This window comes from Helianthus annuus, chromosome 3, assembly GCF_002127325.2.
Source record: "Helianthus annuus cultivar XRQ/B chromosome 3, HanXRQr2.0-SUNRISE, whole genome shotgun sequence".
Taxonomy (NCBI): Eukaryota; Viridiplantae; Streptophyta; class Magnoliopsida; order Asterales; family Asteraceae; genus Helianthus; species Helianthus annuus.
In genome coordinates, this window is record NC_035435.2 from 32,746,552 (window position 1) to 32,759,666 (window position 13,115).

Below are 13,115 nucleotides of genomic sequence, written 5' to 3' on the forward strand. Positions count from 1 at the left end.
CATACTAGACACCATGTAACACTTTATTAAACATCAAATATATACCTTCTAATGTTAACAAAAATAAAATAAAATAAAAATTATAGGGTTGTTAACAGCCTTGCATCAGCCCACTTAATTTCCTTGTTTTGAGTTATTTAGCCCACTAAACACTTCCAAAGCCCAACCCAATGAAACCCTAATCCATCCCCTATATAACCCAAGCCTCCTCCAAGCATTTTTCACTTTCTAAACACTTTCCATTCACTCTCAAACACTCCAAACCGTAGCTGATTGCAAAAGTTCGAGCAGATTTATACCACTTCACTAAAGTGTGCATAACTCACTCAATTCTTATCCGATTCACTCGATTCTTTTTCCTACTACTTTGTATTGACCTTAGCTACGTTTCCATGGGTTTTCCCTGGAAAACCAGAGCCTGGAATGTTGCCAAAAAGGCTCCAAAGTGGACTGATTTTTTTGTTCTTGTTTCAAACTTTGATAAACTTGTTTAAACTTGAGGAAACTCATCTCAAACCTATGTCCTTATGCTTATAACCACTTCTATGGTTAGTTAGGCTTAAAAACAAGGTTGAAACATTCAAAATCAGAGGTATAAACCTCACAAACTTTCTGTTTTGTTCAAGGGTTTTAACCCACACGTGATGCTTAAGTTCAAGACTTGATGATTGTGTGATTTAGGATTAGCTTGGGCTAACCTACTTGAAAATCCACACATTGCTTGATGTTTTCTCATAAATTAGTTGTTCATATTCTATTGTTTCTTGTAAGTTCATGACCCTCCTTGTTGTTCATAACAACAAGTGTAGGGGTGAACAATAGAGGTACCTAAATGGAAGCTTTGTTCTTCCTACCTCATGTATGAATTCCATGATACTTAGAGGTGCCTAAATGAAGACTTTAATCTTCTACCCCATGCTTGACTTATATTATGTAATATACACTATGTAATACTTATGTAACAACCAAATAATCGAACTCTTGGTGATGAACTAATGGACATTCGTCAAGCTAGTAGATTGTATCATCTTAGGCCTTGACAACTTGTCACGATTCTAATGGAACTTTGTTCCATGAAAAAATTTAAACTCTTTTAGAGTTTCATAGTGTCAAGAACAAGTGTCATAGGTGTTAGATGATTATTTTCATATGTTTATTTTTTATGTTATTTAAACTCCAAATCCCTAGAACCATATGTAAACACCTCTTAAACTCCAAATCGAACACATTCAACTTCCTAGCCTCAACAACTTCGTCACATGGGATAATTGGAAAGCATATGCAACTTTGTGAGTACACTTGACCCATTTTCCTTTTAATACACTTTGGGTGCAACATGTTTTACTTGTTAAAATGCACGATTCACAAAACATGCTTTTATTCGTTCAATCCTTATACATGCTTTGCTATGCTTAGGTTCATGCTAGAATACATACTACTTGTTAACTCGGCTTAACAATTATAGCGCTATAGGAGTAGCACACCACCCGACGAAGTTTTGTTGAGTCTTTATTCTATAACGGTCTCGACACTTTTGTGTCGAGGGATGCTAAATACTAGTGGACACTAGAGTTGACATATTGTTATGCATGATAGATTGACCTTGTATACCAATTGCTATGTTGGATTGAAAATACCTTTTTATACATATGTCACGAGTCTAAAACTAGTGTACTCGCCAATACCTTTGTATTGAACTATGCTTTTAAAAATGTTGCAGGTTTAGCGATGATGTTGATGAGGCATGGAATCTAGTACGATGCTTAGATACACACTTTGAATTTTGTATTTTATTTATATTGTATTTTATTATTTATGTTGTATTTGTTTCAAATCCTTGTAATTGACTCTTTAGAAATGAAATGAAAATTTATCATTTAAATACTCGTATTTTGTGGTAAGTTTTACATCAATCGACTCGTATTCTCGTTCTGATCAAAAGCCCTAAAACATCGGTTTGTAATTCGGAAAAAAACTTAACTCCGTTAAGCTATTTTAATGGCGGACTATTTTACAAAAAATATTTGGACGAGGTCGGATTATTTTTGGCTAATAACTGACTTGGGATTATTATCGACCAATTTCAGAAAGATGGGATTATTATTTTCCAATTTGACTCTAAGTTTTTACGTAAATTTTGTTCGGAAACGAGTTGGGTCAAATATAATATGTTTTTATTAGACGATATAAATTCAAGTCACTTTACGTTTCGACACCGCCTTAACACGTCGTACCTTTTTTAGCTTAAAACACCATTTTTATGTGCTAATTTTTATGCATGCGTCAGTATAAATTCAATTTGGTTTACCTTTCGACGTAAATTTTCTTCGGTAATATGTTAGCTCAAATATAATGCGTTTTCGTGCTTATTTTTATGTACGTTTTCAGTTGGTATACATTTTGACGTAAATTAAAATTAGCAAGTTGTGCGAATAGTGCTTTCATCCTATTTATTTTTTGTTTCTTTCTTAAGTTTTTTTCGGACTTTATTATTTTTATTTGTTTTACTTTTCTATTTGTTTAATGTTTTAGTTTTAGGTTCCTTTAACATTAAAATTATATTTAAGATAACATTTACATTTCATTTACAATTAATTTGAAATTAGCCCGTCCCACTGTTCAATTTAAATTTATTTTAATGGTTTTCAGTCAATGTAAAATATGTGTCAATATTTTTTAAGCATATCTCTTTCGGTTGCTATACTGAACCAAAATAGATATTGATCGAAACCCCGCAGCGTAGCGTGCGTAATCTTACTAGTTGTGTACACTTGAGAACATGTTTTTTACAAATAAAAAAAAAAATAGATAAAAAAATCAGATGAAGAATGCGTTTGTATACGTGCACAAATTAGTCTCAGCCATATAAAAAGCAACAATCATTCACTCACACGTATCAAATTTATATTTTATGTGCGTATAAGTGAATAACTATGGCGTAATGTACCCTGGCGACGTTCCTCTCATAATGGATGTGCGTACTCGCAAACAAGCAATTTTCTTCCTCATCTAGTGTGCCCTTAAGCCACTTTCATTATTGTCAAGGACAAAAGTGTGTACTTCATTGTGTGTCCTAAGGCGTTATTTATTATCATTTGTACACACCGTAACATATTATTTTCTTCATCGTCTGTTGCATTAACTTCTATGGTTCACATGCCAACACATCGTCTTTTAACTTCATGACTGGCCTTTGCACCAACAACGCCTCAATAAACTTCACTAGTCATATCCATGAGTTTAGAACCCTTGAATTTAACATGTTGCGGAAGGAAAACCGAGGAGAAGGATAAGAAGAATGGGAACGGAGAAGTGTAGAAGAAGCAAGAAACATAAAATGATAAGAAAACGCAAGATGCAAAGAAGAAAACAGGACGGTAAGATGAGAAGAGAAAAAAAAAGGTTATCCTGGTATCTTAATAAGTTTATAGAATTTTTCTTTTCAACCATTTGAGCGGTTTTCTGACTATAAATTGGTAAGAAAATAATCGTTGTGTAAGCAACGAGTATTTAAGACAATGGATAACGGCAAATGTTACAACAAGAAGTTATTGTAGTGATGGTTCTAAAGCCCCACTTGTGCCTGAAGTTCATGCATGATGTTTGATTAGAAACAACACTATTAGTCTTGTTACTAAGCTTGGACCTCATAATCAAGCCAATGTGTGAGACGGGTGGCTTGTGCCTCGTACTACATACGTTAGAATTGAATATGTTACTTGTTTCGGATACGAGTCTTTTAGTTTAATGAACTAACCACTATTTCTATACTGTTTGTCATTGAATGCATTTACTCTAGTAAGGAATAGGTACCTCGTCATGACAGTTGCTCTGGATCTTGATAGGATCCTAAGGTCATGTGTAGTCATAAAGCCCTTTGTAGGGCGTTATGTGATAAGTGCCGAAACGCATAAGAGAGTGGCTTTATATAACTTGAGTGTGTAGTTGGGATATATATGTATGGGGCTTTGTACATATATGTATGTATATATACGTGTGAGAGTAGGGAAGAATGGGTCACGCCGTGATGGTGTTCGCAAGGATTGAAATTTTCTCACCCATAGCGCCCCCCCGTAATGGTGTTCATGGGCGCTATGGAGTGTTATGCGAGGATATGGCGTGATATATGGCCCCATTACGGATGGTCTAAGACAAGGGTGTCATGCTTTGTCTTGTATAGACAATTTACCACCCTTGTTCGAATACATCTGTGTTCATTTTTTTTTTGTCTTTAACTTTTAAAACACTTAAATTTTACCGGACTAGCGTAACATTTTAAGTATGGTAAAATCAACTTTAGTCCGTTCAATAAGGTATTACCATTTACCATTATGGTGCTCTCCAGGGGCGGAGGTATAGTATAGGTAGGAGTATCACGGTCTACGGCTCCTTCGTAGTGTATTTTTTCGGTTTTATATAAAGGATACCATTAAACAAATATGGGGACACCCCTAAAAGAAAATAGGATCCTTTAATTTATTAAAATTGCAAATTTTTATAAACACAAACCTTTAAAACACCAAACTTGTATAATAATTAAGCTCAAACCTTTTACAACACTAAACTTGTATAATAATTAAGTCGTTGACCACCGTTGACCTACGTGCTTGGTGAGTATTTCTTGTCCTTTAATTTTTGTTTGTGGACAATGTTTATGTAGTATTGTTGTTTGTAGATTTGTTAGGGTTTAGTGTTTAGGTAAGTTAAATTTTACAAAAAGTTATAGTTTGTTGTATGGTTATTATTTTTTTTGGATACCCTTAAATTAATAGGCTACCTCCGTCACTGTTACTCTCATAGATTCGAAGATAAGAAACATGCCCCACTCATAAACCATTAAACCTTTAGTTTACAAAAGTACTCATTTACTTCCAAATAGTTACGTGCACAACAATTTGTTAATAAAACAAAATATTTCTAAAAGGATTGTATTTCCATTATCGAAGTGTTATGCATACGCGGTTCAAACAAAGAACTCTTTTTAGGAAAGGAGTACATATAAGTTTAGGAATTCACCACCATTTCAAATTTTCAATACTATTTGTCATTTTATGTATGTACTCTAGCAATGAATAGGTGTATCGTCGTAGTAACGGATTCAGAATTTTATTTTAACAGGTTTTTTTTTTTTGTAAATTCTCTTTAATTCTCACTATTTTTTTTTCTAAATTCTATAAGGTTCTCATTAATTTTTACATTTTTTCCAAACGCCCTGTGTTCGGAACCCACAAATGTGGGCTGGATACGCCTATGTCTCGTTAGTATGGCTTACTAAAAGATGGTTTGCTTCGGATCATGATATGCTCATCACATAATACAAGGGTGTGATGTTTCTTGTATAGATAATTTACCACCCTTGTTAGGGCGTAAGAACACACTCGTATTTGTTATTTTTATGCCTCAACTTTCAGAACATATACCTATGACCGAACTAACGTAACATTATATATGTTCATATCAGCGTTGGTCCGGTCAATAACATGATAGCAATATAGTGTTCTCATAGATTCGAAGCTAAAAAAGTTGCCCCCTTCATTTACAAAATACTAATTTACTTACACATAGTTGCATACACAATAAATTGTTTATAAACAAAATGTTTCAAAAGGTTTTAATATTACCTCCTTCCCTGCCTATCCAGTATCCAAAGAGTTTTGTCTATTTACAACTGTGATCCTAATAGAAATAAAGAGTTACAACTTTACCCCTCAACCTTTTAGACTGTATCTACTATTACATTAATTATACTCGGCAACCGATCTCTGCCATGGTTTGCCTGATCAAGACCGCAATCCGACTCGAGTCGAACCACCAAGTTGTCAACCGAAGACGGTAAGCGTCCCACAAGCTTGTGAAGGCTCGGTACCAGAACCTGTTCAGCCCAGTCCTCTAACCCCGTTCTCCCGAACCATAGCCCGCTTACTATGTTGTCTATGGTTGCTTCATCGACCTCGATGGATAGTTTCTCGTCGAATAAGGTGGAAAATGTGGTTTTTATTGTTTTCTCGATTTCGTGACGGATTAGCCCAAATTGAACCGGTTTAAACATGACCGTCACGTCACTTGGACCCGCAAGCTCGTGTGGTACCGAAACTGAGGTACTTGCAAAATGTGGATTCTCGTCTCCTTGCTCGATAGTGAGATCGCTTGTGTCCGTCCGCTCTTCCTCGGTGTCCACCGCAAGGTTAAGATCGAGCGAGAGACCGGACCCTACTTTCTTTTGTTGTTTTGGTGATGAATTTACCTCCGAAAGCCAATCCGCTCGTCTTTTGGGTCGTTTTTTACAAATAGTTAGCTTTAGTCGCCAGTCATCGGATGAAGACGAATGCGGCCACTTGTCAGCGATTTCATCACCATTGTTCGTCGACCAGTTACCGGTTAACACAAATATAATGTTCCCGAGGCTAATCTCACGACCATAAGAATCCGTCAACCGGCCTCTCTTCATTGCTTCTTTTATGCTCCCGCGAACGAGCATATCCGCTTCATCGATATCCGAAAGTACAATTACCGAAAACGGGTTCCTACGAACCGCATCAACAATCCGATCCAACATCGTTTTACCACGCAACCCGCAATCCATTTCAACCTCATCACGCCTCGACCCAAGGCATATCGTGATCGGGTCAGTCCCACATACATGCTCGGCAAGAACCGATGCCATCTTCTTCTTCCCGACACGATCAGGACCCGCAAACAGCAACCACAAACTACTCCTTGAACATCGTGTTACCGTTGTCGCGATGGTGGAAGCTGCCTCAGGTTGCCACCACGCCATTTTCATCAGACCTTTGAGAAGTTTCTTGAACGAGCCCGCATCTGCAGAATTGACTAATTTACCCTTCGGAGATCCGTCACCTTTGGCTCGGGGTTCGGATGAGATGCATCCCAAGTAGTCCTTAGCCGGTAAATCCTCGTGAACTTCTTTTGGTCCAAGAACAAGATCTGTCCGAACAGGGCTCGGGGGAGCCTCTTGCTGTTGACCCGTTTGACTCAGAAACATGTTCGGCGTATACGTAGGTACAAGACCCGTCCCCATTCTTCCAAAACTCGGGATTTGATTATGGTTCGGATGGATTCGCGAGCATATCTCACTCCATTTCTTCATCAGTTCTTTATCATTAACCTACAAAAACAGCCAAATGAAACCAAATTCTACAAGAAAATGTAAAACAAATTCATTAGAAGTAACGAAACCGGATTTAGTACCGTAGATCCATGAGGCGGTTTCGTTCCACTTTCACTATCGGTTTCACATCTCTGTGCTTTTGCATTCTGCAACCATTGAGGTAGATCACTCTTCGCCTCAACCGACGATTTCTCAAGCTCTTGTTCATACTGCTGGTAGCATTTCGGGCAGCATGGTGGTGGCGTTTGGGCAGCGATGTTGGATGAATTCAACCTATATATTTCATAATCGTTTGATCTTATGTTAGGCAACTCCAATGGCACCATATCTCAAACACACAAACAATTAAACAAAACACCGAGTAAAATCCAGCTCATAGCAAAAGCTACTCGGCCCGGGGAATGTGGGACCCATGAGAGACGGGAGCCGACACCCTGGCTTTAAAAACATTTTTTATAAGAATACCAAATTTTAAAAAACAAAACAAACAAACGTGTAAAATTCCGCTCATAGTAAAAGCTACTAGTAAAGTCCGGGAAAGGTCGGACTGGTGGCAGACGACAAACCTTTCCGTCTTGGGGGATGGAAAGTCTGCTCCCACTAACACCCCGCCTTACTATATTTTGAGTAAACTGCCAAAATAGTCCCGGAGGTTTGGTCACTTTTGCAATTTTAGTCCAAAATTCAAACCCATTTAATTCTGGGTCCATTTGGTTTCAATTTTGTTGTCATTTTTATCAAAATCAAAATCTAGTCAGATTTTTCAGCTAACATCCAATTTTTTTTTTCTTTTTCCTCCCTTTTAATGAAGGGCAAAATGGTCTTTTAACGCTTTATTATAGCAAATTAAAAAAATGACAATTTTGTCCTTCATTAAAAGGAAGGAAAAAGACAAAAAAAATCTGGATATTAACTGAAACATATAACCAGATTTTGATTTTGGATGAAAATAGCAACAAAATTGAAACCACAAGAAATCAGATTAAAAAAATTTGAGTTTTTGGACTAAAGTGTCAATAGTGACTAAACCTCGGGACCATTTTGTCAGTTTACTCCTATATTTTTATTATTAGAACACCAAATTTCAAATTTATTAGAAAAGAGATTAAAACTTTACCTGCCGGAAATAGGTGTTCTTGAAGAAACCGGCAAAGCTTGTAAATCCCAATCACTTTCCATAGACGGATGATAAACTTGGCACCTTAGATAAGTCTCACATGTCGCGGTTCCAATCAACCAAACCCCACGATTCTCCATCACTATTTTCGCCATCTCCGCCACCGCCTCCCGCACTAAATCCACCCCAACCGCCACCGCCGCCTCCACCACCCACTTCAAATCCCCTAAATCCACAACAATGCACCTTTCCCCACCCTCACAATCCACCAACTCCCTCAATTCCCTAATCTTAACCGGAATTTCCAACTTTTCCGACGAAAAATCCACCGCCATAACCTCCACATTTTTTAACTCCGGCGAAAGTAAAAATTCACCACTTTTTACCCTCATTAAAATTTCTTTCTTCACCGATTCAGGCTCAAATTCCCCGACTAAAACCGGGTTTCGTTTCTTCGATTTCGACATGATTTCGATCACCCGGTTGACATCTTCCATTCTTACTTGTTGTACTTGTAATCTTGGATTCATATAAAGATTTTCATCATTTTTTTGTATTCTTTGGTTGTTGTAATAAATATTCCGGGCATCATCAGGTAATGCCCGGAATATATAGTTATTATTATTGTTACAGATAGTATTTCCGTTACGATTATTATTACTAGTGGGTAGTAATAAAGATTTTTCAATAGTGGCTTTAACTGCGGGGCTAGAGAAGCTGGCTTCCCGCATGACCCGGCTCACACTCGGGTCATCAAGAATGGAAACAATAAGCTGTTCAAGCTCAACCTTCACGGCTAACAGCGGCTGCTGCTGTTGTTCAGGGCAGCCGCGCCGCTGATGAGCTTGAGCCCGTTTTAAAGCGGCCATTAACGCGTTGGAAACGGGCGGCTCGGCTACAGCCGGAGCCGAGGAAGCCGAGGTGAGCCGTTCTAAAGCCACACTAAAACAGAGTTCTAATGCTCTGCATTGAAGTGGGTGTGAGGAGTTTGGGTGGGACCGGATGCAGGCTTGCCGGAGGAAGCCCGCCGGAGCGGCGAGGAGGGTGGCGGCGACGTGAAGCGGCGTCGTTTGGTTGTGGTTACGGCGGCCGGCTTCGGCTATTGAGTGGGTTAATATGGCTGCGGCTTCTGGGGTTAGGGTTTGGAGGATTGTGGATAATCCTGACCTCATTTGGAGAAATTTCTGGATAAAGATTGTGGTTCCGATGTGGGTTTTGATTGAATTTAAGGATTGAAGAATACCCAGATGTTGGATTGTACAGAAATGGTGAAAGATTGAAGTTTTTCGGAGAAATTGTACATGAGAGGTTGATGGTATGAATGTAAAACAAAATGAACTTTTTGAAGGGGGTGGTTTTAGCTGAATTTATCCTTGGTTAAGTTTTTAAATTGTTGGAGAGAGAGAGAGAGAGAGAGAGTGGAGGAGAGAGAGAGAGAATTTTATGGAGAGGTGGAAAGATTGGAGTTTCTGTTGCAAGTATTTTTGGTATTTTGTGAGTTTATATCTTTCTTTGTTTTTACTTTCATCTTAGTTTTAATCGGTTATATATAATAGTTTTAAAAGAATTGTGTTGGTGAACTTCATGTATAAGATGTATAAGATAGGCTACCACACTTTTCAAATTGAAAAGTCAAGTATTGTCCCACTTTGATTAAACTATGTTGTTTTAACCGGGCTCACACTGGCTTTAAAGTTTGACTTTGTTGGGCATTCCCTCAGAAAACTATACCGCCGGCTACCACTTAACAGTCGTTATGCCACCACAAAAGCAGAACTGTCTGGCGTAACACCCCGTGGGACGAAAACCCGGTTTAGCTCGGGAATCGAACTGATATTATACTCTTTAAATTAAATGGTATTAAAAACGAATATATTTGTATCTAATACTTTAGGTTTTGTTTTAAATTTTTAAAACTTATAATCATCACTACCCAACTTGATAGTCATATGGTCTAAAAACATACAAATAACATATATAGGTTGTATCAAATTGTTTATATATTTTGTAAAATGCATTAGTTTAATTTCATTATTTAGGATTGCGAAATAAAATTGACAATTGAGTTGGAAAGAAGGATAAAAGGTACCTTTTCAACCTTTTTAGGGATGAAAAGATTCATGGGTGAATATATCACTTTATTATTAGTTTTACTTTTTCATATAATATTTCTATAAATGTGACTAAACATTGACCGACTTTATAAGCTTCACTCTGTCAACCTTTTCCACGCGCTTATTTTTTGGTACTCAGTGTCAACGCGCCTTAATAATGTGTATTTTATTTAACAAAATTTTAATGTTAATAAATAATTAATATATCAATGAAGTTTTAGTTTTTTTTAACGGCAAAAAATGTCGTACCAACTATCGTGACACCGGATGTTGTGGCCAAGGTCGACTACTCGATCGCCGCCAGCCTCTTGGCTCTCCCAGATGCGCGTAAACCCGACCTCCACCCGTCCGAAGGCACGACGGTGGAATAATCGGTAAAACCTCGCCTCCCATCTAAGACGAATCGGCGCCACCCGTATTCGACCTTCTCCTGGATGCCGCAGAAAATAATGAGAAGAGCGGGAGTCGAACCTGGGTCACAAGGAACACCAAGCCTTTCCGCAACCACTCCACCACTATCTCATTGGCAATGAAGTTTTAGTTATACAACTTATACAGTTAGACTAGTGGGTGTGGGGCATTGGTTGGGGCGGGAGATGCCAGGCAACGCTAGCTAACCTACACCGTGACAGCGTTGGCCACGGCGTTGCCCCTCTAACGTGGCTTTGAAGCCTGACGTGGGGCGGGGGGAGAAGTGAGGTGGCTGGCTAGTATTGGCTGGTGAGAGTTGACCGTTGGGCTAGCCGTTTGGCATAGCTGTTGGCCAACGGCTATTTAAAAAAAATCTTTTATTTATATTCTATATAAATCAAACAATTCTTACTCATTTTTGCTATCATAAAATTCAAAAGAGTTAATTGCCATTTTAGTCCCTGTGGTTTGGGCCATTTTGCCAATTTAGTCCAAAGGTTTCATTTTTAACATCTGGATCCAAAAAGGTTTCGTCGTTGCCATTTTGATCCAACTGACTTAACTCCATCCATATGTGTTAAGTCTGCCAAGGGCATTTTAGTCATTTCATTTTTCTTTTAATTAACCATTTATTCTTTATTGATTATTCCTATATAAAAAACATGTCTCCCTCCAGTCATCTTCATCATCAGTCATCTTCATCATCAGCAACATAACCATTGCCGCCTTCTTCTCTGCAATAACACCCCCTCTCTCTCTCTCCATCTTGTTTTGATCAGAATTCACAGACATTCGCTGCTAACCACCGCCACTGATTCGCCGAGCTCCATCACCGCCACTGCCAATAAATCCCACACGCTACACCGGCGACAACCACCGCCACTGCCACCACATCCCATACCAGCCACCACCACCGAGCTCCATCACCCATTTTTGGGTGATAACCCACCTGCACCTTCAGCCATCAAACACACACACACACACACACATACCCCTCCGATCCGCACCTTCACATTCCAGATCTACACACATCTTTCATTTAATCGAGTGGAGTGATGAATTTGAGTGATTGATGATATGGGATTGAAGGTGGTTTGACTTAATCTATTGGAGTAAATGAAACCCTAACTTTTTAAACTCAAAATTTCAAACAGTAAGGGTATCACACAAAGAAATTGTGATGGGGCTTTTGATACCCGGTAGAAACCGAATAGAAAGGTGCATACGAAAACTTACGGGTTGCATGTTACGTGGTTTCCGGCAAAGAACAGTGATTTGGAAGAACAGTGTTTCTGGTGGTGATGATTGGCGGCGAGATGATGGTGTTCGATTAAGATGGTGATGTAAGGTGTTTCGGATAACAGCAGGTAGCAGTTTATTTGCTGCAGTTTATTCATTAAAAACAAGTCAGTTTGGTATTTACGCAAAGTTATTTGAATCGACTAGTTTGGTACATTCGCTGCAGAACTGTATTGCTGCCGCAGAACGGTATATCAGAAGAATTACCTCCGCAAACCTTCATCTACAGAACTGATTCGCATAGAATTAAAGAACATTCGCTGCAATTTGTTTTGATCAGAATTCACAGACATTCGCTGCTAATTCGCAGACATTCGCTGCTAATTCGCAGGTATGTTGCTGATGATGAAGATGACTGATGATGAAGATTATTAGAGGGAGACATGTTTTTTATATAGGAATAATCAATAAAGAATAAATGGTTAATTAAAAGAAAAATAAAATGACTAAAATGCCCTTGGCAGACTTAACACATATGGATGGAGTTAAGTCAGTTGGATCAAAATGGCAACGACGAAACCTTTTTGGATCCAGATGTTAAAAATGAAACCTTTGGACTAAACTGGCAAAATTGCCCAGACCACAGGGACTAAAATGGCAATTAACTCAATTCAAAAACACTACCAACCTCCAAAAAGATATTATTATCAACAGTGGCGCTGATCGTGAAAGCTATTGTTGTAGATTCAGTCAAGACAAATAAATTTAAACCTTCGAGCTGATTTTGTAGAACATGTTTCGACACTTCCTAGATTTGACTCCATTGAAGATGAAGATGACTGATTGATTTTTTTGGTGATGTAATGTATTTTTTATTGTAGTTATTTAAAATTACTTTATTAAATTCTATGATTAATATGAAAAACAAAAAAAAAATCGGTTCACATGGCACCCCAACGCTGTTTGGCCACGCCCTTTTCACACCCCACTTTTTTAGGTGTAGACTAGTGGAACCCACAAGTATCACGTGTCAAACAATGCCTCCAACCCAAACCCCCCACACCCCATAGTCTTATACTCACTGTATAATCCTAAGAAAATGTGT

The 13,115-nt window shown here is 38.3% G+C and overlaps 1 protein-coding gene across 1 annotated transcript; it reads right to left on the minus strand.

Annotated features, from left to right (window-relative positions):
- Nucleotides 1-5,511: 5,511 nt before the first annotated feature.
- On the minus strand, nt 5,512-9,718 carry LOC110895721 (protein SUPPRESSOR OF MAX2 1). The gene is made up of 3 exons (XM_022143044.2): nt 8,247-9,718; nt 7,210-7,402; nt 5,512-7,126 (listed from the first exon to the last, which is right to left on the minus strand). Exons 1-3 carry the CDS (start codon nt 9,416-9,418, stop codon nt 5,717-5,719), a joined length of 2,775 nt encoding a protein of 924 aa, XP_021998736.1. The 5' UTR covers nt 9,419-9,718; the 3' UTR covers nt 5,512-5,716.
- Between the last annotated feature and the right edge of the window lie 3,397 nt (nt 9,719-13,115).

What these genes read in the sequence shown, in the direction of transcription:
- LOC110895721 (XM_022143044.2), bottom strand. Translation starts at nt 9,418, where the DNA reads ATGAGGTCAGGATTATCCACAATCCTCCAAACCCTAACCCCAGAAGCC. An exon ending in AGAACACCTATTTCCGGCAG is followed by an intron (nt 7,403 to 8,246) that starts GTAAAGTTTTAA and finishes TGAAATATATAG; the next exon opens with GTTGAATTCATCCAACATCG. An exon ending in AACCGCCTCATGGATCTACG is followed by an intron (nt 7,127 to 7,209) that starts GTACTAAATCCG and finishes CTGTTTTTGTAG; the next exon opens with GTTAATGATAAAGAACTGAT.